The sequence below is a fragment of the Scleropages formosus genome, chromosome 17 (genome assembly GCF_900964775.1).
Source record: "Scleropages formosus chromosome 17, fSclFor1.1, whole genome shotgun sequence".
Lineage (NCBI taxonomy): Eukaryota > Metazoa > Chordata > Actinopteri > Osteoglossiformes > Osteoglossidae > Scleropages > Scleropages formosus.
Genome location: NC_041822.1, coordinates 15,011,427 through 15,036,805, shown reverse-complemented (window position 1 = coordinate 15,036,805; position 25,379 = coordinate 15,011,427). Strand labels below are relative to the sequence as shown.

The window sequence follows — 25,379 nt, the reverse complement described above, 5'->3', positions numbered from 1 at the left end:
ATTTGTTGTTTCTGAGCGAGAGAGAGGGACCTGTCTTGCGTACATTTTTTGGACTTGTGCTCAGGATCCACTGTTGCTAAGAGACAGGAGTACTGATCATCAGCGGCTGAAATGCCTAACAAAAGGCACTGCTGGAAATGGCCTTTGAAAATGCTTGAAGAAAAGATACAGTCATGGTGTCCTGCCCAAGAAGTGTTAGGGAAGCAGTCCAGGAAAGTGACTGAAAAGTTGCAGGGTTAAAACCCAAGACATTCTTGTTACAGGTTTGTGTTTTTTTGGTTTTTGGTTTAATTTCTCCAGCTCTACTGCTTGTCATCCTCTGCCAGCTTGAAACTTCACAGATGGCTAGTTGCATTAGTCAAGGATAGAAATATGGTTACTGAGAAGAGCTAGACCATCAGAAGGGGACTGAGGATGACCACAACAGGAATATTAAAATACCACAAAATCTTTAAAGCCAAGGGGACATTCTTGAAGTTTGGAGCATGCCTAGTCCATACCTGCTCTGTACCCTTCTTTTCTGATTGAGGACACATCTGCAATTTCTCGGTGTCCTATGTTGCTGTGACCCAGTACTGTTGTGTTTTTTGAGGGGGGAAGAAATGCAATTCAGATACATGCATGTAAACTAGAACATTCTGACCAATGATGCAAGGCCTTTTGCCTCCTTCTGTAATGGATGAGGAGAAAAGGAAATAAAGATGAGCTCTCGTGACAGTGCTCAAAAAGGCATCATCTTAACACTGGCGCACACACTCTCAAGAGCAGCTCATGGTGATGGGAGCCTTAACTAAGTATAAAACATTAACAGCTTGTAAACTATCAGCATCAAAACACCAGTAACGCAACTAAGTGATAACCAAGATCTTTACTAATTAGGTGTTGAACATACTCTACTGCACTAACTAGCCAGTTAATCTTAGAAAGCTGCTGCATGCAATTACTGTAGTAATAATGTAAAACAAAACAGTTTAAACACTGACTTAGAAAATTAGGGATTTTATTGTGACACATTAACTTGCAGTGTTCCCAACATGCCAAAAGAGTTAAGAGACTCAAAATTCAGACTATGCAAATCCTTCAAGGCCATGTCAGCATTCTGTTACCTAGATGTTTCTTTGGTTTCTTGATCACAGCCTCCATTCTGCTGCCAATTTTGACTGGATAAAGTAGGAGTGTCTAACCTGTGGCCAACCATCTCATGCAACGTGGCTCACTTGAACATTTGCAAAATTAATACATAATACACCAACTACAAATACTGTAAATCCACAATTCATGATAATACAATTATAGTTAAACACAGTGTGCCCGATAAGGGTGAAAGAGAACAGCAGGCAACTGATGGTGAAACTGCTGCACCCATTTGGAGGCTCAGCTGGAGTCTGAACACCGTGTTCAGCTGCAGCTCAGTCATCCTCAGTGGTAACATTGTAGTTCTGTTGCACTTTACTTGTGAATACTCTGATGTTTTCACTTACTCTTTTATAACAAGTTAATTACCTTAATATTTGTATTTACTTGAATTTGAATCTTTAACATGGCTTTGAAATCAATACATTTTAAATGAAGTTGAATAAAAGCACATCTGTTTGAAATGCAACAAAGGAATTTCAGTTTTGAAGGAAGAAAACAAGACTGATTTCGTAAAGCTGTCTGAACTAAAAAGTAAACTCACTGAAGAAAGAGAGAGGAATATGGCCTTCCAAACAGAAACTACTGGTCAAAGCAGTCAAAAATCTGAAAAATGTTTGCCAAGAAATACCCATCTTTTTCAAACAATCACTTTGTTAAAGAATGTTTTGAGAAATCTGCTAATATATATGTCCTGATGAAAAAATCTGTTTGCTAAAATAAGCTAATTACAACAGACTATGGCTCGCTGTGTTGACTTGGCCACTAAAGTTGAGAACATGCAAAATTGAAAGGCTTTAATGTTACCATTTCATTATTACTAATTTTTTTGTAGGGGGGGCACGGTGGTGCAGTGGGTTGGACCGGGTCCTGCTCTCCGGTGGGTCTGGGGTTCGAGTCCCGCTTGGGGTACCTTGCGACAGGCTGGCGTTCTGCCCTGCGTGTCCCCCCTCCCCCTCCCCCTCCAGCCTTGTGCCCTGTGTTGCCAGGTTAGGCTTTAGCTCCCCGCAACCTCAAATGGGATAAGCAGTTCAGAAAGTGTGTGTGTGTGTGTGTGTGTGTGTAATTATTTTGTTGTTACTCACTCCATATCCTTCACCAACTGTCCAAGTCAGGGTTGTGTGCATCTTTTCTAAAAGCATAGGGCACAAGGTTAAACAGGATACACCCGACAAGTAATGCCAGTCAGTGGCAGAATTATTATTGAGGTGTGTTGATTTTCAGCAGTCAACTTTAAGGGAAAGCGCAACAATTTTTTTTTTGCTGGTGTTCAAGAATTATGTAATTATGGGCAAGAAACATATATCCTATATCCATCTACATCTCAAATGACTTGATACTATGTCTCATTAAAGAAGGTAATGCATTTCACACTTTTGCATTATACAATAAAAATATTTCAAATTTTTACTTATGGGGTCCTCAAAACTCAGAACACTTTGCAATAATGACTGTGGCCCTTAGCCAAAAAAGGTTGAGCACCCTTTAGTTAAGGTATAATGAATGAGTTACACAATTTCATTGATGTATTATATGTATATTGATATTTCAACAATAAATTTCCAAAATAAAGGTATTTATTCCTAGAATATTGCCTACATTGATATCCACCCACTACTACTGCATGTCTGTCAGCAGCGGTCACCAACAGTCCATATATTGCCCTCATCTTTGTCTCACATACTGTACAGACAGAACAAGCTCCTGGAAAGTGGCCACTGCATATCAAAGACATCACAGGCATTAAGGCTGCAATATGCTTGGGCAAGAAGGAGCTCAACCAAGACAACTGTAATCAAGGAGTTTAAATTAAAAAAAAAAAAAAAACAACACTGCTGAAGAGATAACATGCAATCTGTACTCTCTCTGATCAGATACTCTAAAATATCCAGTCCACTGCAGGTAAAAAGCCTTGGGGAAGGAGGGGGGTTACATGCGCAATACACATGTTAGCAATTGACATCATCAGATCTGTTCAGTCGCCTCCAAATTATAACCTGAGGGGGTAGTATTAGAAAAGATGTCCTATCCCCCTCTCCCTCTTTCCTGCCCATTTGAGATGCTGCTGAGACACAAAATCAGTTATATGTCTCTGATTTATTTAAATAAATAAATAAAATGGACCCGAGTTGTGGAGAAAGGGCAACTTCAGACTACAGAGCCTCAACCCCAGAGCGTTTCCATGGCAACAGATCAAATGTTTCCCTCACAAGTTCCACAGACCCCACTTGCCACCAGCAAATTGCACAGGAGTGAATGCCTTAGACAGGCGAAGAACCCACCTCCCACCTAGCGTGCGTCGTGTCCCTTGCCCCCTGCCCTTTGTCCACTGTTATTTAAAACGAAACTCTCACTGCATGACGAAGGAGTAATTCAAAAAACAAGCAGCGAATGTTTCCTAGCAAGCAACAGGCTGAAAAGTACACCAAAGATGACCATTCCCAAGCTCCTTCAGTAAGGGCAACTAATCTTTGGTTTTACTTTTAGCACAAACCTTATACCGGCACTTAAGTCACTGAACTGGATGACAAGTTTGTCATAGCAATAAAATCAATTTAAAAATTAACCAACCACAACATGCACAAGCTGAACCTCAGAAACAATCTGCCATCTGCTGCTAAATCAAGATAAGCCAATGTAATAAAAAAAACATTTGCAGGTGGCAAGTTGAGCTTGGGGGGGGGGGGGGATTTTTAAAAATAAAAATAAAAAAAAAAAAAAAAAAAATTCAGGAACTGTTTATAGTTGGTGATACATAATCACTGGGCTCCCACTTAGACTCAAATGTTCTGAAATAAGATCTAGATTGTTTTCCAAACCTGTGGAAATTATTCCTGGTAGAATGTGAGTGCCTATAGGCAAAGGAAAAGGTGTCTTTACTTAAAAACCAGTGTTCACCAGAGCAGTCCACGAAAGCACTTAAAATTTCAAGCTCGGATAATGAAGTTCTAAAAAATAAACACTGTAGACCTGATATAAACACAGACGGTGGGGTCCAAACTTTCACTGGCGTTATAAGCAAGTCCGCGTTGTAACAAATTTCCAGTTTTGACGATGGTTGAAGAAAGTAACTCCAGTTTGCTGTCGAGAAGATTAACATAAGTAAAAGTAACGTACATACTTCATTACTAATAACATGGAATAAAGTGCAATTTAACAATTCTTGTTTTTTGCTGATGAACCACAAGGTAATGAACCAGTGTCCACATGTAATAAGTTCTGTAACATTAAATGCAGTTCAGCCGCCATGTGTTGGAGTCTACCCCGGTGAATGAGAGGGTCATCTCCCTACGCCTTTGGGTCAGGGAACAGTCTCTCACTGTCGTTTGTGCTTATGCGCCTAGCGGCAGTGTAGAGTACCCGGCCTTTTTAGAGTCCCTGGGGGGCGTGCTGGAAAGCGCTCCCACTGGGGACTCTGTCGTTCTACTGGGGGACTTTAACGCCCACGTGGGCAGCGACAGTGATACCTGGAGGGGCGTGATTGGGAGGAACGGCCTCCCTGATCTGAACCCGAGCGGTGAGTTGTTATTGGATTTCTGTGCTAGTCGCGGTTTATCCATAACGAAGACCATGTTCATGCATAAGGGTGTCCACCAGTGCACTTGGCACCAGGACACCCTAGGTCGGAGGTCGATGATCGACTTTGTAGTCATTTCTTCTGACCTTCGGCCATATGTCTTGGACACTCGGGTGAAGAGAGGGGCTGAGCTGTCAACTGATCACCACCTGGTGGTGAGTTGGATTCGATGGCGGGGGAAAAAGCTGGACAGACCTGGCAGGCCCAAACGCATAGTGAGGGTCTGTTGGGAACGTTTGGCGGAGGCCCCTGTCAGAGAGGTCTTCAACTCCCACCTCCGACAGAGCTTCAACCAGGTCCCGAGGGAGGTGGGGGACATTGAGTCTGAATGGACTATGTTCCGCTCCTCCATTGTCGGTGCGGCTGTTCGGAGCTGCGGCCATAAGGTCTCCGGTGCCTGTCGCGGCGGCAATCCCCGAACACGGTGGTGGACACCGGAAGTAAGGGATGCCGTCAAGCTGAAGAAGGAGTTCTATCGGGCCTGGCTGGCTCATGGGACTCCTGAAGCAGCTGACAGGTACCGACGGGCCAAACGGAGCGCGGCTCTGGCAGTCGCTGTGGCAAAAACTCGGGCTTGGGAGGAGTTCGGTGAGGCCATGGAGGAAGACTTTCGGTCGGCCTCAAAGAGATTCTGGCAAACCGTCCGGCGACTCAGAGGGGGGAAGCGGTGTTCCACGAACACTGTTTACAGTGGAAGTGGTGCGCTGCTGACCTCAGCTGAGGATGTTCTCGGGCGGTGGAAGGAGTACTTTGAGGATCTCCTCAATCCCTCCGACACGCCTTCCGTAGAGGAAGCTGAGGCTGGGGACTCGGAGGGGGACTCGTCCATTACCCTGGCTGAAGTTGCTGAGGTAGTCAAAAAACTCCTCGGTGGCAAGGCTCCGGGGGTGGATGAGATCCGCCCCGAGTTTCTCAAGTCTCTGGATGTTGTGGGGCTGTCTTGGCTGACACGCCTCTGCAGCATCGCGTGGAGTTCGGGAACGGTGCCTCTGGACTGGCAGACCGGGGCGGTGGTCCCTCTTTTTAAGAAGGGGGACCGGAGATTGTGTTCCAACTACAGGGGGATCACACTCCTTAGCCTCCCTGGGAAAGTCTATGCCAGGGTACTGGAAAGGAGAATCCGACCGATAGTCGAACCTCGGATTCAGGAGGAGCAATGCGGTTTTCGCCCTGGCCGTGGAACACTGGACCAGCTCTATACCCTCACTAGGGTGCTGGAGGGTTCGTGGGAGTTTGCCCAACCAGTCCATATGTGTTTTGTGGACCTGGAGAAGGCATTCGACCGTGTCCCTCGTGGCATCCTGTGGGGGGTACTTCGGGATTATGGGGTTCGGGGCTCGTTGCTACGGGCTGTTCGTTCCCTGTATGACCGGAGCAGGAGCTTGGTTCGCATTGCCGGCAGTAAGTCAGACCTGTTCCCGGTGCATGTTGGAATCCACCAGGGCTGCCCTTTGTCACCGATTCTGTTCATTATCTTTATGGACAGAATTTCTAGGCGCAGTCAGGGAACGGAGGGTGTCCGTTTTGGTGGCCGCGAGATCTCGTCTCTGCTTTTTGCGGACGATGTGGTCCTGTTGGCTTCATCAAGTCAAGACTTGCAGCGTGTACTGGGGAGGTTTGCAGCCGAGTGCGAAGCGGCGGGGATGAGAATCAGCACCTCCAAATCCGAGGCCATGGTTCTCAGTCGGAAAAAGGTGGATTGCTCCCTCCGGGTTAGGGGGGAGTTGCTCCCTCAAGTGGAGGAGTTTAAGTATCTTGGGGTCTTGTTCACGAGTGAGGGAAAAATGGAGCGGCAGGTTGACAGGCGGATCGGTGCGGCGTCTGCAGTAATGCGGTCATTGTACCGGTCTGTTGTGGTGAAGAGGGAGCTGAGTCGTAAGGCGAAGCTCTCAATTTACCGGTCGATCTACGTTCCTACCCTCACCTATGGTCATGAACTCTGGATCATGACCGAAAGAATGAGATCGCGGATACAAGCGGCAGAAATGAGTTTCCTCCGCAGAGTGGCTGGGCGCACCCTTAGGGATAGGGTGAGGAGCTCAGTCACCCGGGAGGAGCTCGGAGTAGAGCCGCTGCTCCTCCGCATCGAGAGGAGCCAGTTGAGGCGGCTCGGGCATCTGTTCCGGATGCCTCCTGGACGCCTCCCTGGGGAGGTGCTCCGGGCTTGTCCCACTGGGAGGAGGCCTCGGGGCAGACCCAGGACACGTTGGAGAGACTATGTCTCCCGGCTGGCCTGGGAACGCCTTGGGGTTCCCCCAGAGGAACTGGAGGAGGTGTGCGGGGAGAGGGAAGTCTGGAGTACTCTGCTCGGACTGCTGCCCCCGCGACCCGGCCCCGGATAAAAGCGGAGGAAGATGGATGGATGGACATTAAATGCACTTCCTCACAAATTACTTAATTACAGAAACTTACAACAAAAACAGACTAGTTATTTCCACAAGGTCAACATCAATCTGCAAAGCATTGCTCAATGAGTCAAAGCAGTATTGTTTGTGGCAAGATAGCAAAGCTAAAGCAAAAGATCAAGGAAAAACAAGTGTTTTGCAACATTCTTGACTTGATTGTCTTAGCAAATTAGTATCCCAACATCTGAGCAATTTCAAGTCCTACTGCTTTGGAGCAAGAGAGCAAAGTTACACCAAAAGTTCGCAGAAAAAAAAAAGGCTTTACAACAAGAGCGACAAAAACATAGATCTTACCAGGCATCGTTCAAAAAGTTTCTCACAAATGTCAATATTTTTTATTTTTTAATATAGGTCTGTGTTGCTGTATTGCATAACTTTACCTTTCGCCTTTCAGAAATGTGTTTGGGAATCACTCAGATTTGAAACACGTGGAAAGGAATTGATCAAAAAAAATAAAATAATTGAGCTCCAAGATCTCACCATGTTATATGCAATCCCATGTTGTATCAAGTAGCGTTATATTGGACCAACAGTGCATTTCAATCCCCAATATTAAGTGCCAACTTCAAAGGTGATGTGGTGGCTGGAGGGTGAAGCTTTCCTTACCTGTGTTCATCTCTCATTCTTTGGAAAGCACGCACGCATATATTCACGTTAGAGAACTTCCTCAACACACTATCTTTTGAAAGAAATGGCTGAAGACATAACCGCCTATATACATGACTGACAAGCATTTTACAAGTCTTCCGGTTCCTACCTTTTCAATAAACTCAATACGAGAAATCATTTAAAGGAAGAGCAGGCTTAAATGCTAAGAGGATTATGGCAAAGACCGTTTCAGGAGTTTATTCACAGTTGTGCAGGAAAAACTAGAGGGTATTTCCTGTAAAAGGTCAATGAAAGCATCTGCAGCCTTGGGGTGAGCAGAACCACTGTGACACCATGAAATTTTGCATCTTAAAACAATTTACAACTAGTGTATACAAACTATGAATACCCGTTACACTTTCTCCACTTCTTCCTCATCTAATAGTCTTTCCACAATCAGCAAACAATGTTTTGTGCAGTCATGCATCCGAACAGCTTTTAATGAAATGAAATTTAAAGGGGGGGGGGGAGCTTTGAAGCTGAGAAGCTGTCATCTTTCATCTCTTTCTACTGTGCTTTTTGAGCTCAGTATTTTCCGATGGAGATATTCTGAATATCAAAATGCTAATGCATATTCACCGTTTTGACAGTTTTTCACCCCCCAGGCTTATACAAATGGCAGCTCATACACAGGGTTCTCAGCAGGATGCATGGGCTCTAAAACAAAGCCTTGCTTTCCAGTTCTCTGTATCATTTTCCTTCAGTCACTTAGCCTAACAGCAAAGCACCCAGATTAGACAAATTTGTCAATATATTTAATGTTCTATGTTTCAACCGCATGCTTATTTCTGAGTACACTGGCCCTTTAATCTATCAAGACCATAGGCAGTGCAAGTCTGTTCATAACCTGATTCATTTGCAATCCAAAGTTCTCTAACCCCAATTCTTACCTTGTCCTATTAGTCCATTGTTCTTGCACATTTGCCAAATTTACCATTATTATTTCTGCTGCTTCAGAGGTGAATTTAAAGGGTTGGACACTCTCCCTTAAAACTGGCCATCTATCTTTAAACTAGCCACTATATTTTGCTTAACCATGATATCTCAATAGAAACTGGATACGAGTACTCGCATGAGTAGTGCTGTCAGCACAACTGTAGCCAGTGTTCCCAAATGGGTAACTTCCAATTCTAAGTAAATTTAAACACCTTCTCAGAACTTGGGGGGGGATTTTTCGGTCCCAGTAACACAAACTTAATGCGAAAGTTGGCATTACCTCCTGTTGCAGCATCAAGTATTTGCTTGACTTAATGAGCAAGTTCATCGCTTTGGAATTACATTTCTTCACAGGGATGATGATCCACAGAAAACTATTATTGCAGTACCCTAGTGTGCAATCTTCTATGCCTCAGTTTGACGAATAATACTTCTGATTCACTCCCCATCTTTCTATGTCTTTCTCACACACTCACACACACACAGTCTTTTCAGGTACCTAACCTATTATTTTTTGCTTTTGTACACAGCTTTATCATAAGACATAAAAAACATTCAGTTTGACAGCATTTATGGCACAGAATAGGAAAAAAAATGTCTAGATTTGTCATTTAGGGTCAGATTATAGTCATAAGCAACTAAAATTGGAAATGGGAATGAGTGGCTACACTGTATGCAGGGGACGTAATCAGTTGGAGCACCTTCTCCCTTCACTGTCAGCATCTAAGCACTTAAAAGTACCAGTCATCACCTTGGCTAATCCACTTCAAATTTCCATCTCCTCAACCCCATCCCCACGTGTGTCAAAGGAAGCCATTAATGAAGCGAGAAGAAATGATAAGTTGAAGCTCACCGGGATCATCCAGTTGGCCAGATCTCCATACCGAGACACCTGCATGGCTCCCAACATGGTCAGGTTAATGTGACCCCTGGGGGGAGAGGAGAGGAGAGGAGGGGGGGGGGGGAAAAGAAAAAGAGCCAACCCTGTCAATTAACAGCATCCATGATGGCAAATAAGTCTGCATTCAATGAGGATCTAAACAATAAAAATCAGCCACTAACATTTAATTTATAATTTCTTCACCAAACTGAAGAATCATTTGCAAGCAGTACATTCACATGTGACTTTACCCCATGTTTGACAGAGACCCAAAAACTGCTATATATGTTTAAGTTGATCTGGGCAGATTTAGCCCTTGCAACTGACATTTCCTAGAGTGAACTTTACAAAGGTGGTGAGCTAAGTGCTACAGAACACAATCGGCCTGTGGAATGAGCTGAGGAGGTCACCTTCTGACGGAAAATCAGCCAACCAGGCTCATTAGGCAGAAAGCGGAGGAGGATCTCATGTCGGAGGAAATGACAGACATGCAGGCTGGCTTGACAGCAGCAGACCAGTTCGAGGACAGCTGTTCTCAACACCCTTGTCAGTGAGGAACAGGACTCCAATTAAAGAGAGAGGAACTGTGGTTCATGTGTCATCCTTGCATTTGGGTTCAAAACCCAAGGTAGGACATAAAACCTAACATGTCTCCAGTGTATTTTACTTGTGCTCCCACCTTTGGCTCATCTATTAACAGGACATACACACTTCACGTTATGTTTTTTTTTGGGGGGGGAATAACCTTCAAACTTTCTTGATTTTGGTACATGATTTGACAAGCCAGCCTTCTGCTTGTAGCAGGATCAAATTAACACACCAAATAGTCTAAAAACTATAAAGGGCCCACCATGATTCATATTATACATTTTTTGTTTCTGACAAAAGAAATGTACTACTCTGTAAGGTTTGATGGCAATCATTCAGTTTGGGCTTCTTTCCTGAATGAGCTTATCAGAACCTCGGTTGAGAGTCATAGCCAGTGTAAAGCTATACAATGCTGTGCTTAGAAAAAAAGAAAAACTACTTCCATAAAATATTCCACTCCTCTCCAATTACCTTTAATATCTATCATAATGGGACACATTTGCATCAACTGCAGGAAATCTCAGAAGTCATTTAGTGAATAAGAAACTACATGATTTACAAATTGCCCGAAGGCCGGGCTAAAAAACCAAGAGTGGTACTGAACACCCAGAGAGATCCAATCTTTCTAGTCTCCTTAGAGAAGTAGGATTACACCCTTTTCTTCAGACCCCAGCAACCGAACTGCAACCCTCAGCAACCATGAAAAATAATCCTATAGAAAAGGAAGTCATGTACAGATCCATTCTGCATCAAAAATTTTGAAAAAAATTTTACAAAACAGTGTCACTAAGATGACTTTCCAAAAACACCGTTAACCTCTGACATTTTGCTGGACTGTACTGCTCATATCTGATGAGACACAATCAGGCCAATTGCCTCTCTGGCTGTGCCCCGCTGAGCACCAGACAGGTTTCCCATTAAAATGCACACCTGCTCTGACCACAACAAAATGCTAACACTTAGAGCCCTAGGCACTTGCATGGCCCAGGACACTTCTGCGCCACTACCTCACATTCGTACTGTGTTGTAGCGAGTAAGACATCATGTTCACGTCCAGCACCTGAAAATAACTACACTTAAAAGCAGTACGGGTATCATCTATATGGTGGGTAGGTATACCTGGTGGAAAGAAACTGCACTGAAGTATCATGGATCTGCATCTAAGTTTCTCTTCCTGCTAATGTAATGCACATGTATTTTCTATGAGATGTATTTCACTTTGGAGAAAAGCATCTGCTAAATGAATAAATGTAAAATGTATATCACTGGTCCCCAACCACCACCCCTTCCCACCAAATTAGCATAACACCTCACGTTGGTCAAACTGAAGAACTGCTCCGAGTTAAGCTGCAATATAGCTTTAACAGCAAAACAAGGACATCAAAAGTTCCTCCTGAGGTTTACATGGAAGCATCGTGAGAACACTCTCCTACCAGACCACAACACAGGTGCATAAGCATGCTTGCATTAATCTAAAGTACAGAAGATTAGTTCAGATGCTGCAAGTGAAAGTGTGATGTAGTAAGTATGTGCAAACAATATACAATTTTCATATTTGAGTGATCAGAATGTGTAGCCCTTTTAAGGTTAACTTTCTGTAATTATCAGGGCATTCCCGAGCATTACTCCAGTGTAACCTGAGTTTTGATGCAGGGTGGCCAATTCTAGGAATGAAGCTGGAGTGAGAACCACCATGTAGGAAAAATACTGCATAAGTGTGTCTGGGCTCAGATGAATATTGGTTTATAAATTGCCTTCTCAGAAGGGCCACTTTGCTGGTCATGTAATCAAATAAGCATGCTGATCTGACAGTATGAAAGCAAATGCAAACTGCAATGTTCCCGTCTTTCATCCTTACCCTCTGATCATGGCAAAGGACTCATCACTAGAGAAGTAGGAAGCGCCTGGAAGCACGGTGACCGTCTCTTTACCTGCAAAAACAAAAAAGGTAAAAACAAGAGGGGTTAAAGGGCACATCGTGGTAGAAGACATCTTCAATAGGAAGGGACTGAGAAAGAAGGAAAGTGGGTGGCTGATCTCCCAGCACCTCCTGCAGGATAGAAAAAGCACAGCACTGCTACTTCCAACTCAGCTCAGTAGTTTGACAGCTTTACAGTTTTGGATTCAGAGTGATTAGATGACATCCGCAAATGGCTGAACAATTTCTTTCATCAGTTGGCCAATCCAGCAAAAAAGCCCAGTGAAAAGGGTATGTGGGAATTGTGACAAGTGAGAGTTTAAATTACCGGCATTGATGAGGTCTGCATCCACCTGGTCCTCCGTTGGGTAAGGCCCCTACAGGAAACACAGGGCTAAGCACAAAATCCATCAAACGGCCCACAGACTGCCAAATCTCCATTTTTTGCCTTAGTAGATCTTTTACATAGGAAACTGATTGCCTGTCATTGATACTCATATAGGGCATAAGCCTTTGCATCAAATTAGACATTGGTGTAAAGAAAAACAATGTTAAAACATCCTCTACTATGGAAGATGAACATAAAATATAAAATGTGTTTAATTTATGCATTTAAATGAATCCCACAATAAACAAGTTAAGATGAAGGTTGCCCCACTTTTTAAAATAAATTTCATAACGGCCTGAAGACAAAGCTCTCTTCTGAACTAGGTTCCAACAAACCATTACTGAGAACAATAAACATCATTCCATGTTCCATTAGGTCAGTTCCGAATGTAAAGCCACCCCATCTCCACCTAGATCACCCACTCATCTACCACACTGCAGGGGCTCTTCTGCTTTCACAGAAAAGAGTAAAGCTTCTGCACACATACTCTTTCAAAGCCTGTTACAGTTACACTCTTTTCCCTTCTCCAGCAGGCCGTACCTCTGCAGGAGGTCTGCTATTTATATCCAGAAAAGCATTATTAAGACCAGATTGTATAAAATCCCATTACATCTCTTCCCTTTCATTTATCTTGATCAGACTGGAAGCAGGACAGCCTCTTCTACATCTTCCCTACCTCATCACTCTAGCTTCTTTATTGAAAACCCAGGGAGAGGAGTCATTTGTGCCCTTCACACAGTCTTTGAAGACAATAGGGAACAAGACCATGAACTGTTCCTTATTAGAATGACACAAATTTCTCCCTCCTCCACCCCATGCAATCAAGACTGACACCTCCTTCAGTAGAAAAAAAGAAAAAAAGAAAAAAAAGCCTTAAATGTAGTTTTGACAGCACTCATTCAACACTAACACACGCTTGACTGCTGCACTGTCATGAATAAGCGTTTGTATTGTTTTAGGGCATCATTTCCTTGACATGTGCTCACTTAAAGGTTCTTTGATGAAATACAGTTGTGTTATACACCATATCCATAGAAAAATAGAGCGCAATGATTCTCCAGAAATGACTCAACAAATGACGTGAAAGTATCTGAAGTACGCTGAAAACACAGATGTCTGAAAACAGAGTCGAAAATTTGAGAGAATGCGCACTCAACTAGTCAAGCAAAACAAAAGCATGCTGTATTTTTTTTTTTTTTTTTGCTTGAAACAAACATTCTCTTGACACGTAGCATTCTAACAAAAGCAGTCAGATGAAAAAGACAATTGATTTAAAATTTCTCTTTAGCTTTAATTGACTCAAGACAGAGTCCTCTATGGTTTGATGATTGACATTTAATTCAAATAAAATACTGATAGCTGCCAGCTGGATCTGCCTGCTTAAAATTGTTCTACTGCCATAGAATAACCACTCATCCTATTCCCCCATATTTTTCTGGAATGTTCTATTTTCTGAATGCCTTCAAGAAAATGCAGTCCAGCAAGTCCCTGCTGATAGTGCCCTTTATGTGTAAAGCCACTAAAAATGGTCTCTGCAGTCTCCTCTTCATTTTTTATGGGTTGTTCTCAGCAACATAATTAAACTGCACTACTGAGCTCAACTAGCAAAGAGAAGAAAAGCTGTTTATTTATAACATAGCTCCAACAGGAAGGTGTTTTATGGAATTTTGTCCAAAGCAAAACTCACCAGGCCCAGGATACCATTCTCACTCTGCAGGTGCACTGTGATGTCAGGCTTGATAAAGTTGCTAGCCAGCATAGGAATCCCAATGCCCAGGTTTGCTGACAAAAACTTGTCAAGGAACGCACAGAAAGTCACATAGTCAAAGCAATAAAATGCAGTTTACATGACTAGTCCTAATGACTATATATAGTGTGAAAATATGACCTCCTTGATAAATGTGAAATAAATAGGATGATATTTCAAATGGAAGCTCTGGAATGGTAGTATTTTTTTAAGCACAAATGAGAGTATAATAAGATATTTATTTCTGATTTCTTAACGAAATGAGTAATATCAGTAGACTAACAGAATAGTCATGGAAGTTGAGCTTTAGTGATACCCCTTCTCAAAACAGTCCATCACTATGTAACTAACTCAATGGGGGAGGGATATCTGGATCATAAGGGTGGGGGCCAGAGGTAGAGGCTGATATTTTGTTTTGTTAAGGATACCGTACATCCCATCCTCAAACTCTAGAGCTGCTCGTCGAATGATTCTCTCTCGAACCATGTCCGACTCCTTCTTCGGTTTGGGCTTCTCTGCCTGTGCTTTTTTCACAGTCCGTTTCTGTGTAGTTAGAGAAGTGGGCAATGAGGATGATCATGTTTTTCCAGTTAATCTTTCAAGGTACAATGGTAAACATTTTTAAAATGTGCAATAAGGACATACTCAGCAATACATGTAAGAAAAAAAGGCAACCTGCGCAACCTATTGATGCCTAGACAACCACACAAGGCAAATTTGAACGTGAGCCAGAAATATAGGACAGAAAGACTGTTCTGCAGCTTATAGCCTTTGCCACTTGAATCCTGGCTAAACCACACAGCAGCAGTCCGCCACAATTGAGAGCGGAGTCAACCCACGCTGGAAACATAACTCCTTGACAGGCAGGGAAGTAAGGACCGTAGCCACACGAACACTGATTATCAAACAAGTGTCTTTCCATCAGAGCTGCTCCCTGCACATCTTCCAGAGGGTAAAGCTCATCAAGTGCAATTCCCATAATGACAAAGAAGCCCTGGAATGAGAGCTTGTGGCTGTCTTTGTTCTGAGAAAGAGGCGCTTTGAGTCCAACAGCTGGGGTCAGGTGATGAGATGTCACTCACTGGGCTACCATTTGCATGGATGAGGGAAGGGGGACGTGTTTTCGTGTAAAACATCTGATCTCCAATAAAATATTTTAGGTACTGCAAGACCGCAGTTGTGTACTGGAGCCTCAGTGAGGAGCATAACCATATATTACTGGCAATAACTCATTGTTTGTAATGTAAATTCAATTTTAATTTGTATGTGATGTGACTTTAGAAGTGCTCCTACAGTGTAAAGTTCCTCTTAACACTGCTGAGAGAAAATGGATGAATGTTTTCTCATCATACACAATTAATGCTTAATGGCATCCCATTAGAAGAAACACCCAATTTAGAAATCAGAATGTACTGCAGTCAAACCACACTGTGGAATTTACTTTTACACACATATAAAGAATGAAACAAAAATCTTTTTGTCGCATGAATTACAGAAATTGCACTTCTATATAAACTTATTTTCTTTATGTGCATCCGCCCATATGATGTGTGTCTGCCTGTAGGCGATGTGATAAAAGACAAAGATGTAATGTGTATTTATCTGTGATGACAGCCCTACTGCAGACTTACCTCTATCCTTTTCTCATATTGCTTGCCTTGAACAACCCTATGGACATAGATGCTTGGGATGTGAATGTCCTCCTCAGCAAAAGTCCCCACATCCACGATCTCCTCCACCTGAAGGCAGAATACCAGAAGTGAGAAGTAGTAGGTAAAAGCAAACCCAGACTGAATTTATTTATTATTGCAAGAAAAAGTTGCCACTGTCTAGTTACATTTAAAACCATCACTTGGAATCCGAAGGCTGTCGGTTCTAGCCCCCCTTTCTGTTGCCATAATATCCTCAAAGGTACAAAAGGACCTGATATTATAAATGTATCTAGATAAATGTGATAACTAACAAATAACCAACCAAGAGGACAGAAGGAAGCAGGTGGTTGAGTGGTAAGAGCCTTTAGACTCAAAAGGTCCTAGGCTTGAATCCCACCTCCTACTGTAGTAGCGTTGCGCAAAATATACACCCTTAACTGTTAGAGTAAAATTAACCCAGCTGTACATATGCAAACATAATTCTAAGCAGACTAACACTGCAAGCTGCTTTGGAGAAAAGCATCTGGTAAATAAATAAATGAACTGCATGAGAAGCCAATTAAGTACAGGTGTTGAGATAAGAACTCAGCATCTTAAAGTAATCTGAACAAAATGCATAAGTGGACATAGCAAATGCAAATAAGCTTTTAGACATACTTCTCCCTCTCTTTACCACTGAAGTAACCTTAAATGAAATAAATGAAGACCTAACTGTGAAATAAAAAAAACACTAGAGTATGCCCATCCTAGAATGAGGGATTTATCCCAAAGACACAGAGCTTTCTGGGAGCTTGATGACTAATGGGAAGCATGAAGAAGAGGCAGGAAGCTCTCCCTGGGGAGGTGTGGATCTCAAAGACCCGAGCATGAGACCAAATCACCTCACAGCCAGAGAAAGGCAGCCAGACAGATTTACTGTATGTGGGCCAAGCTGGGCCACTCAAAGGCCGAGCCAAGGCGATTTAATGCCTCTTATTTGTTCAAAGGATATAAACTGACTAAAATAAGGCAGATCGGTGACACAGCCATAAACAGTACAAGCGAGACCATGACTGAGGTCATCAGGTGGATACGCTGGCAATACAGTGTTCTGATTTCTCACACTGGTTACAGCGTTAGCAAAAGGCTCTCTGTGGGGGCTTTAATTCAGGGTGCAATTAAATTACAGCTGAGTCCACGTCAGACTGCCTCCATCACACACCCGAGCACCATAACATGCAGGTGCACCGAGGCTTAGCACTGCTTGCCATGTTCTCAATGCAAAAAAAAAAAAAAAAAAAAAAAAAAAAGTTTCCTACTATTTTCAGTGCCCACACCCACCTCCACATCATGAATACACAGAACAGGTGTCTGCAGTTTACTCCAGAGGGTAAGAGCAAAGACAAATGGGCTCGATTTCAGTGAAGTGTGGACCCACCCACACAACAGACATGGCTAACCAGAGGAAATAAGGAGCTGCATTACATCACAAGTTGCTTCACAAAAATTAGACAAAATTTCATTGGAAAATCTCTATGATCTAATTTCAAGGTCAGAAGAATTTTAGATCCAAACCGTTTCACCTTAAAGCAACTCAGCTGACCATAACACGTATTTTCAGTAGTCGGTGAGTGCCCATCTATCTAACACTAGCTGATTGATATATTGATCAAATATGAGCCGACACCCCCACAGCTGCAGTTGGCTCATTATTTATCCTTTGTTTCTTTACCCCCAATCTGCAGTTCACCATCAAAAGATATCAATGTTGGCCTCATTTACACCAGTTAAAAGAACAATTTAACAACACAGGTTTCCCTGAGAACTCCTGGCTTCGAGACCAGGCTTCCTTTAGACTGATGCGCTCCACTGTCGCGAAGCAGATCATGCGCGAAATGCACAGCAATAAACTGTAGCCACTGTCTGAAGCAGGTTCAATGTGTCCTGCATCCTCCACACAATGGACCCATCAGCATGTAACCCTCTTGTACAGTGGAAAGCCATCATAGCTAATACCATGACAGCATCCCCAATTCTGTATTGGGGGGGTGGGGGGAGACAAACCTAAAGACACAGAAACCAAGCCTCTGAAATGCACCTAGACCAGGACTGTAAAAAAAAAAAAAAAAAAAAAAAAAAAAAAAAGTTGCCAGAAACAGTATCATGTCACTGCAACTCATGTAGAGTCGCTGATACCTTGTAGCACCTCAGCACTGCATTCTGTCAAAATGTACCCAATGATCCTTTCTAAGCTGGCGTGGTCTCAATTTTTGGTTCTGCTCAAAGACGATTGGTACCAAAAAAAAATTAAAAAAGGACATGACATTCTACATATTTACTGACAGTAACTGGCTGTCTCCATTAATTAGAGACCAACAAAAATCTTATCAGCAGTGGGTTTTCTACAGATTACCAGTTGCCTTCTGCTCCACCTTCAATTAGTATTCCGTTGAAAATAAAAATGAATACTGAATATCAAAGTGAACTAGCCCCCCCCCACTGTTTGACTTACAGGGGGCTTATGGCACCTGTAGCTCATAAATGATTATGACAATAACTCCATCAGCACATAATAGGGACAAAATTGGATTACAACAGCAAGTGAAAGGAGCAAAACAGGTGCTGTGTGAAATAAAGCAGAAAATACAAACAGACCTATGTCACGGCCGTTTCGGTCAAAATCTTAAAACTTATTTACAAAACTATTACTATATCCTAGCTGAGATAAACTTTTGCATGAGATCTTGGCATAAAATGGGAACCCTCATTAAGATAATTGAAGGGGGGGAAAAAAGGAAGGGGGGGTAAGTATATGCAGCATATATAATGCTTACACAACCACTCCAGGGCTCTGGCTTTGTGTGCAAGGCAAATCTTACTAGTTTAGTCTCAGGTTATACTCCCTGCAGAATGAAAACAAAACTACTCGGGCTTCATGGTGACAAGTAGTATGATAGGATCTTAGCTATTTTCATAGCTAATATTGATGCATTATATTACTTTCCAAATTCCTGAACTTTCAGGAAAAAAAAAATAAAAAAAAAAAAAATCATGGAGCAAAGTGCATTTAAAGTACACACACACACACACACACACACACACACACACACATTTTCTGAACCGCTTGTCCCTTACGGGGTCACGGGGAACCGGAGCCTACCCGGCAACACAGGGCGTAAGGCCGGAGGGGGAGGAGACACACCCAGGACGGGACGCCAGTCCGTCGCAAGGCACCCCAAGCGGGACTCGAACCCCAGACCCACCGGACAGCAGGACCGTGGTCCAACCCACTGCGCCACCGCACCCCCCAGTGAAACAGTTCTGAATTTTCAGCACTACATTATGATTCACATGGTGTTGATGTTACATAATCAATCAATGGCCTTGATATTTCAACCTTCTTGACTACACCTTATCATGGACCTCTGCTGTACACAAGATTTGTTTTAATACAGAACTACACAGAAGAAACACAAACGGTCCTTAACTGAGGCACCCCTAATATCAAGTGGCTTATCAGATTTTGACCAGCTTAGCCTAAGACAGCCTCACTTCTTTTCAGATACCTATTGATCTAATTCTCACATCAGAGTCAGAGTATCGTCTCAGAGGAGACATAAGGTTCAGCAAAAAAGATTTACAAGACAGAAATAGTTTTTGCTAAATCTTTACATTTTTCCCTGCTTTGGTTTGTTTCATTTCCCAACTTGAGGGATGTAAAACATCTCCTGTAATGCTTCATGGAGCTGCCAGAAACCCTGTAGCATTAGAAAAATCAACATTTGGCAAGGTGCTGTGATCTTCCAGCACATGAAAACACCTAATTTCTTTATATGTTCTCCCCTTCAATTCAATAGAGTCCTTTTTCTAAAGGCAGAAGTTCACATTTCATCATTTTGTACCTGGTCTTAGGATCAGCTGCTACTTCTTAAAACACTGCCCTGGAAGCTGTGCTCCAATTAAGATTTTTTTTTAAAAACACACAAAAAAGCATGGAAGAGGACACGGAACCAGAAATCATTATCATCATTAATTAGTATTGAACCAACACCTTTTGTCCCAGGCAACTTAAAATGTCAAACACACTATACTGAACTCAGTCACAAATTCATACGGCTAAGCAAAGCAATACAGACACTCAGTCTCGTAGTAAGGGAAATTTAGTCCCTAGTAACCTGATGCTCCTGTCTTTGGACTGTGGGAAGAAACCAGAGCATCTGAAGGAAAGACGTACAAGCACAGTGAGAACACGCAAGATCGAGCGAGCATATAGGGGATAAGTGAGCGTGATTTGTGTTCCTTCATAACAGTGGTGTCAAACTCAAGCCACTAAAAACCATGCGTCTGCTGTGCCTGTTATGCCAGCCATTTCCCCTGGCTTAACTGTCCAAATGTGATTAATTACTTTTATTCGCTACACTAATACATTTCCCCAAAATATGGCCTGGCAAAATGATTTTCCTGAATATATAGAAAAACAGCTGCAACCTTTAAATGCATTTTATCATTATGAAGACTATGAAGTATCTAAATGATAGCACCAAATTAAAATTTTAATGGAGAAGGCTGACACTTGTTCACATTAGTAATTGCAGACCATTACTCTTAAGAGATTTTAAACATGGTATTTTCTCCCACAATACCTTTTTTGAAATTCAGCAATAAAAAGGCACATTGACCACATCACCCAAGACTACTTGTGCCAGTACCGACAGTATATTGATGTTCAACTGCTGTTGGTGGGCAATAGGGCTAGTGTCTTCATTCACAAACAAATTCAGTGCTACAGCTTTAGAAAACTGTGGATAGAGTCAATATATTTTATGCAGGATGTACAACTATACCTATTTTCTTGAACTTTACTGCAAATCAGTACAATAACTCACAAAATAAGTTTGTGCGGAGCACATGAAAGAGTTATTCCCAGGATAGGACTGCTAAGCAAACACTTTCTAGACAGCATGCATGACAAGTATCTAGCCAGAAAATGGAAAAAGAATTTATGCTAAAACCATTTTGTGTATTATGTGTGGAAAGATATTAAATTGTGTTAAAATTTAGTTTATATAAACCCTTGGTCATTCAGAAAACTGTCACGAAATGGCAAATTATGAGTCAGCCAATTAAAAAGTTAGCCAGCTATTCCATATTAATAGCTGTAGGTAACATCAGGACATTCACAAATTCCTGAAGAGAGTGTCTTGAGTGAAGAGGGAATAATTATTCCTATTGTTAGTTTGTATTAAATTAAAAGTCAGAAAGGATCAAAATGATTATACAAGAGTTTTAAACGTTTGTTTAATATCTTACAATACATAAGTGAGTCAAAATTCTGAGCGCCATGAACACAATACTGACTCAACTTTCAGAGATAAGAAAAACTGAATAATTTGAGAATGGAATAATATGTCCTTAATACAGGGGTAGTCAGATTTAATACTGTACTGCAGCATCACAGATCCCCCTACACTACTGTCTGATAATGGTATTTCTAGAAGAAAAACATTTTCTAACTTCCCAGTCCATACATTGTCTGTATAATAAATTTTACACAATACAAAAGTGCCTTTAAATGATACTTTCAAAACATGTCCAACTCGGTCAGGGTTTAACTTCTTGGTGCCATCCTGAATCCTCCGAAAGAACATATTATACTCTTCTTTGCTATGTTTTACTAACTAGAAGAGGTTCTTTGTCTTTACTATTACTGTGAAAACAGGAGGTGCTACCAATCTCAGGACTTTGGCCTGAACTGGGAACATCCAAGTATAAGAGCTCTTCAGTTACTGAGACCTAGGGTTAGATAAGTTCACAGACCAGCAAATACTGGTTTTACTGACATTTATTCTCTAGTCTTGGGAAGGAATTTTGTTCAGCCAGCCTTAAAACCCTTGAGAAGACAAACTGTACGTGCAGATTAGTTATAGCAATCAGACCTCCATTCAGCCTCCAGCAGTGCTTCTAGGGCATGGACTGTTATGCAGCAGTGCTACCTCAGCAAGCCCTATGACCTCAGCCATTATTAGATGGCTTACTTCCCTAGCCGTTTTCCGGTCATTGATTGCAGAGGGCTTCAAATTACAAAAAGCACTGTGCTGCTGTAAAAATTATTAACATAATAAGAACTACAAACAAGAGGAGGCCATTCAGCCCATCTCACTTGTTTGGATATTGAATTGGATGTTCATTTTTGAAAGACCAATACAGAACACCCTGTCTTCACCAACCTTGAAGGTTTATGTGGTTTTGCTATTGAATGAAAAGTAATGAATTGGTTTGTGTTAATGGACCTACCCATTAATATATGTGCAGGGGGGAAGAAAGAATACACCTAACACAATGTTAGCATACTTCCAACTCCAACATTGAGACACTTCCTTCAGATTATGCAATTCTGTGCCATCTCCAGTGTGGCATCAGCCGTTGATAATATGCCATACCGTATAATTACTCTTAATGCCCACCAGTTATGCCTGAGCAGATTTGCCATTTCATGCCACAGGCATATTTAAAAGGCTTTTATGCAAATCTACCTGTGGCTATTATTGCCACCCAGCAACATTTTTTGAAACCCTCAATTATATAACTCTGCTCCAAGTCGTCACAAAATAGAGAAAAGTTGGGACCTCATCCAAGGCCTGGCTTACTAGGTGCTTAAGCCACCAATACATCAATCTCTCAGCTGTTGAATTTGCTGACATGAGAGTAACTGGTCAAAAATTTAACTGTTCTTTATAGAAATAACCAATCAGAAATCTGTGGAACAAAGCCTACTGTGATAACGTCCCAGTAACTTGGCTTTGTGAAAAACTGGAAATAACCAGGTGAATTCGGCCATTTTATGGCTATCAAAGCAGATGGCAATTTAAAAATAAAAACACATTCCTCGGCCATGTGTCCCAACAGCCTGTCCACAAGGTCCACTAGGTATTCCAGTCCAGTGACTGCAGGCTACGATTAGTACAGTCAACATAAGATCTTTCTACATGTCATTTGACCCATGCTTTCACATCCCTGTATGTAAATGTATGTCCATTATGTCGTATGTATGTTCAGTGAATCACAAAAGGCGTGATGGCTAGAAACAAGTAGTGGAGGGGCAAAAGAAAGAAGGAATGAATCTTTGACCAGATTTCAACATTCAATTTATGTAGCTCAGAAAACCATTTCAGCAGCCTAGGCAACTGAGCAATGGAACAACAACAACCAGGATACTGGCTTTAGCACTCTGCCCAGTAATACCCTGATGCGAATCAAAGCTAGGTGCCTCCACAGTACACTGGGCTTTGCATTCTACCTGAGACAACAGGAATTAAGTACGAATTGCTCAAGAAGTCTACAGCACAGAGACATGTTGCCTGGCAACCATGTGGACACCTCAGTAATTTTAAATATTTTTCTGTCATCTGAACTGCCTTCCTGAATGTTAATGTTGCTCATTGCTTTGCCATGCAAAACAATTTAGTCAGCCTTTCGGTGTGAGCCACCATTAAAGGTGTGGCACCTTCCAGAAGTTACACGAACCACGTTAGCCATCACGCGACTCACATCTCTACATATTTTCTTGCCACCTCAAAAAGTCTCGTTTGACTAACCACCATGACAGCACATGTGCAACAGTGTAGTTTTTCCAAGCCACCATCACAGTCATATGCACATTTCTATAGCTGTGTGCTTCATTATGGGCAACGTGACAATGACAGGGATCTGCTATTAACTCAGATAGCAAGTTGATACCATTTCCACATCTCAATACAATTATGTGGAATTGAAAATAAATGAGAAACAAGGCCTTTTGCACTCTTCCTGACAAAGAAGATTTGCTATTTGGACTCGATTTTTCCTTCTGTCAGTTTTTGATGCCTTTGAAGACAAGAGGGTGTCAACTTCATTCTGCATTTATCTGACTGAACAAAATTACAAAGATGTACACAACTGTGCATACATAAAAAAAACACTGAATTATCTCCCAGCTGACAGGAAAAATAATGCACGCAATTACCATAACAACTGGGCAGACTATTTTACCCCCTTTAAATTTTATGGACTACCTTGATAGAGGGTGTATGTTTACTTTGGATGCAGAGGAGACTGATAACGATAATGGCATTTTATTACTTTATTGCTTAAAAAAGATAAATAGGGAATTACAGATACAAAGTGATAGAGGAATTCATGAGTGGAACATGGGGCGTTTATATATTTCTGGTCCAAATTATATAATGTATTTAAATTATACTTGTAACCTGGTTCAAGCTCCAGCTATACATGTGCATACATAAAATATTGGCAACAATGCAAAATGATTATGAAAAAAATTGAAGGTTTTACAATTTGTTTTCAATTTCAGATTTAATTCCCTTAAAACCAGCTGATGAATCAGTTAGCATTTGTAGCAAAGTGCGCCGCTGTCATACAAAGAACGAGGTCTGAAAACTGGAGTAGACAATTGCCTGGCAAAGTGGGAAGGACTTTTTTTTTTTTTTAATTGATGGAGCTTTACCAACAGATGTGAAAATGCTTATTGATGTGTCTTTTGTCATTCTTGCTGCAATTTAAACAAAAGGAGGGACAAAAAGTGTTGATAGGCAGACTCATTCTGAGAGCTGTAGAAAAAAAAAAAAAAAAAAAAGGGGGGGGGGGGGAGAATGACTTGGGGAGGGAAGGAAAAGAGAAAAAAAAAAAAAGAAAGAATTTTTGATGAAATCCACACTTCTTTTGTGAAATTTCCACCCTCCCAAACTCATGTAAAACTGTGGGCACAACAGTCAATAGGGATAAACAAAGCAATTAAAATAATTCAAGGGAAAAATTATAATAATTCTGCTAGGTTTGACAAGCCCATTGGTGTTCGAAGAACAGATGTGAAATGCGTCACATGCCCACTCTGTAACCTCATAGGGAAGACAAACAACCAAGAAAACCCACTCAAAAGCACACATCTGAGAGTGCTTCATAACTGTCATCACGTGCTTTTCAACAGCCTTCAACAAGAACAAGCCAGGATAGGTCCTCTGACAGCATTCACACGCTCACAAACACAGTGGAAAGGGCTTTAAGGAAAACCTTCATGCCTGCAGTAAGCTCTTTATATGTCTAACAATATCCACTTTGATCATCATTTGTGGAACCGTGTAAAGAGCTCGTCACTCTACACTGTAATTATAAAGCAAAGTAGCAGCAGGTTAAAACTGAATTTATCTGGCTGGATTAATTTCTGGGCACATACATATTAAAATAGCACTAGAAAAGACAAAAAAAAACTGACATGTGTTTTCCTCAGTGACACTGATCCTAACCCCAGACAACTTTTAAAGGATAAGTTCCACATTAATTCATGAAAGAGTGTAAATGATGCTTGCCAAACCTTACACCGGCTTTTCACATACAGTACCAGTGAAAAATTTAAGTATGATTGTTTGAAAACAGAGGGGGGCGCGGTGGTGCAGCGGGTTTGGCCAAATCCTGCTCTCTGGTGGGTCTGGGGTCCTGTCCTGGGTGCGTCCCCTCCCCCTCCAGCCTTGCGC

General features: G+C 41.9%; 1 protein-coding gene across 1 annotated transcript in view; it reads right to left on the bottom strand.

Annotated features, from left to right (window-relative positions):
• The window catches only part of oxct1a (3-oxoacid CoA transferase 1a), a 54,458-nt gene that overhangs the window by 10,845 nt on the left and 18,234 nt on the right, over positions 1-25,379 (bottom strand). Inside the window, exons 8-13 of the mRNA XM_018758879.2 lie at positions 15,853-15,960; positions 14,650-14,764; positions 14,162-14,256; positions 12,415-12,463; positions 12,027-12,099; positions 9,554-9,629 (exon numbers count right to left, since the gene is read on the bottom strand). Coding sequence (XP_018614395.1) covers positions 9,554-9,629; positions 12,027-12,099; positions 12,415-12,463; positions 14,162-14,256; positions 14,650-14,764; positions 15,853-15,960 — 516 coding nt within the window. The remainder of the gene's footprint in view (positions 1-9,553; positions 9,630-12,026; positions 12,100-12,414; positions 12,464-14,161; positions 14,257-14,649; positions 14,765-15,852; positions 15,961-25,379) is intronic.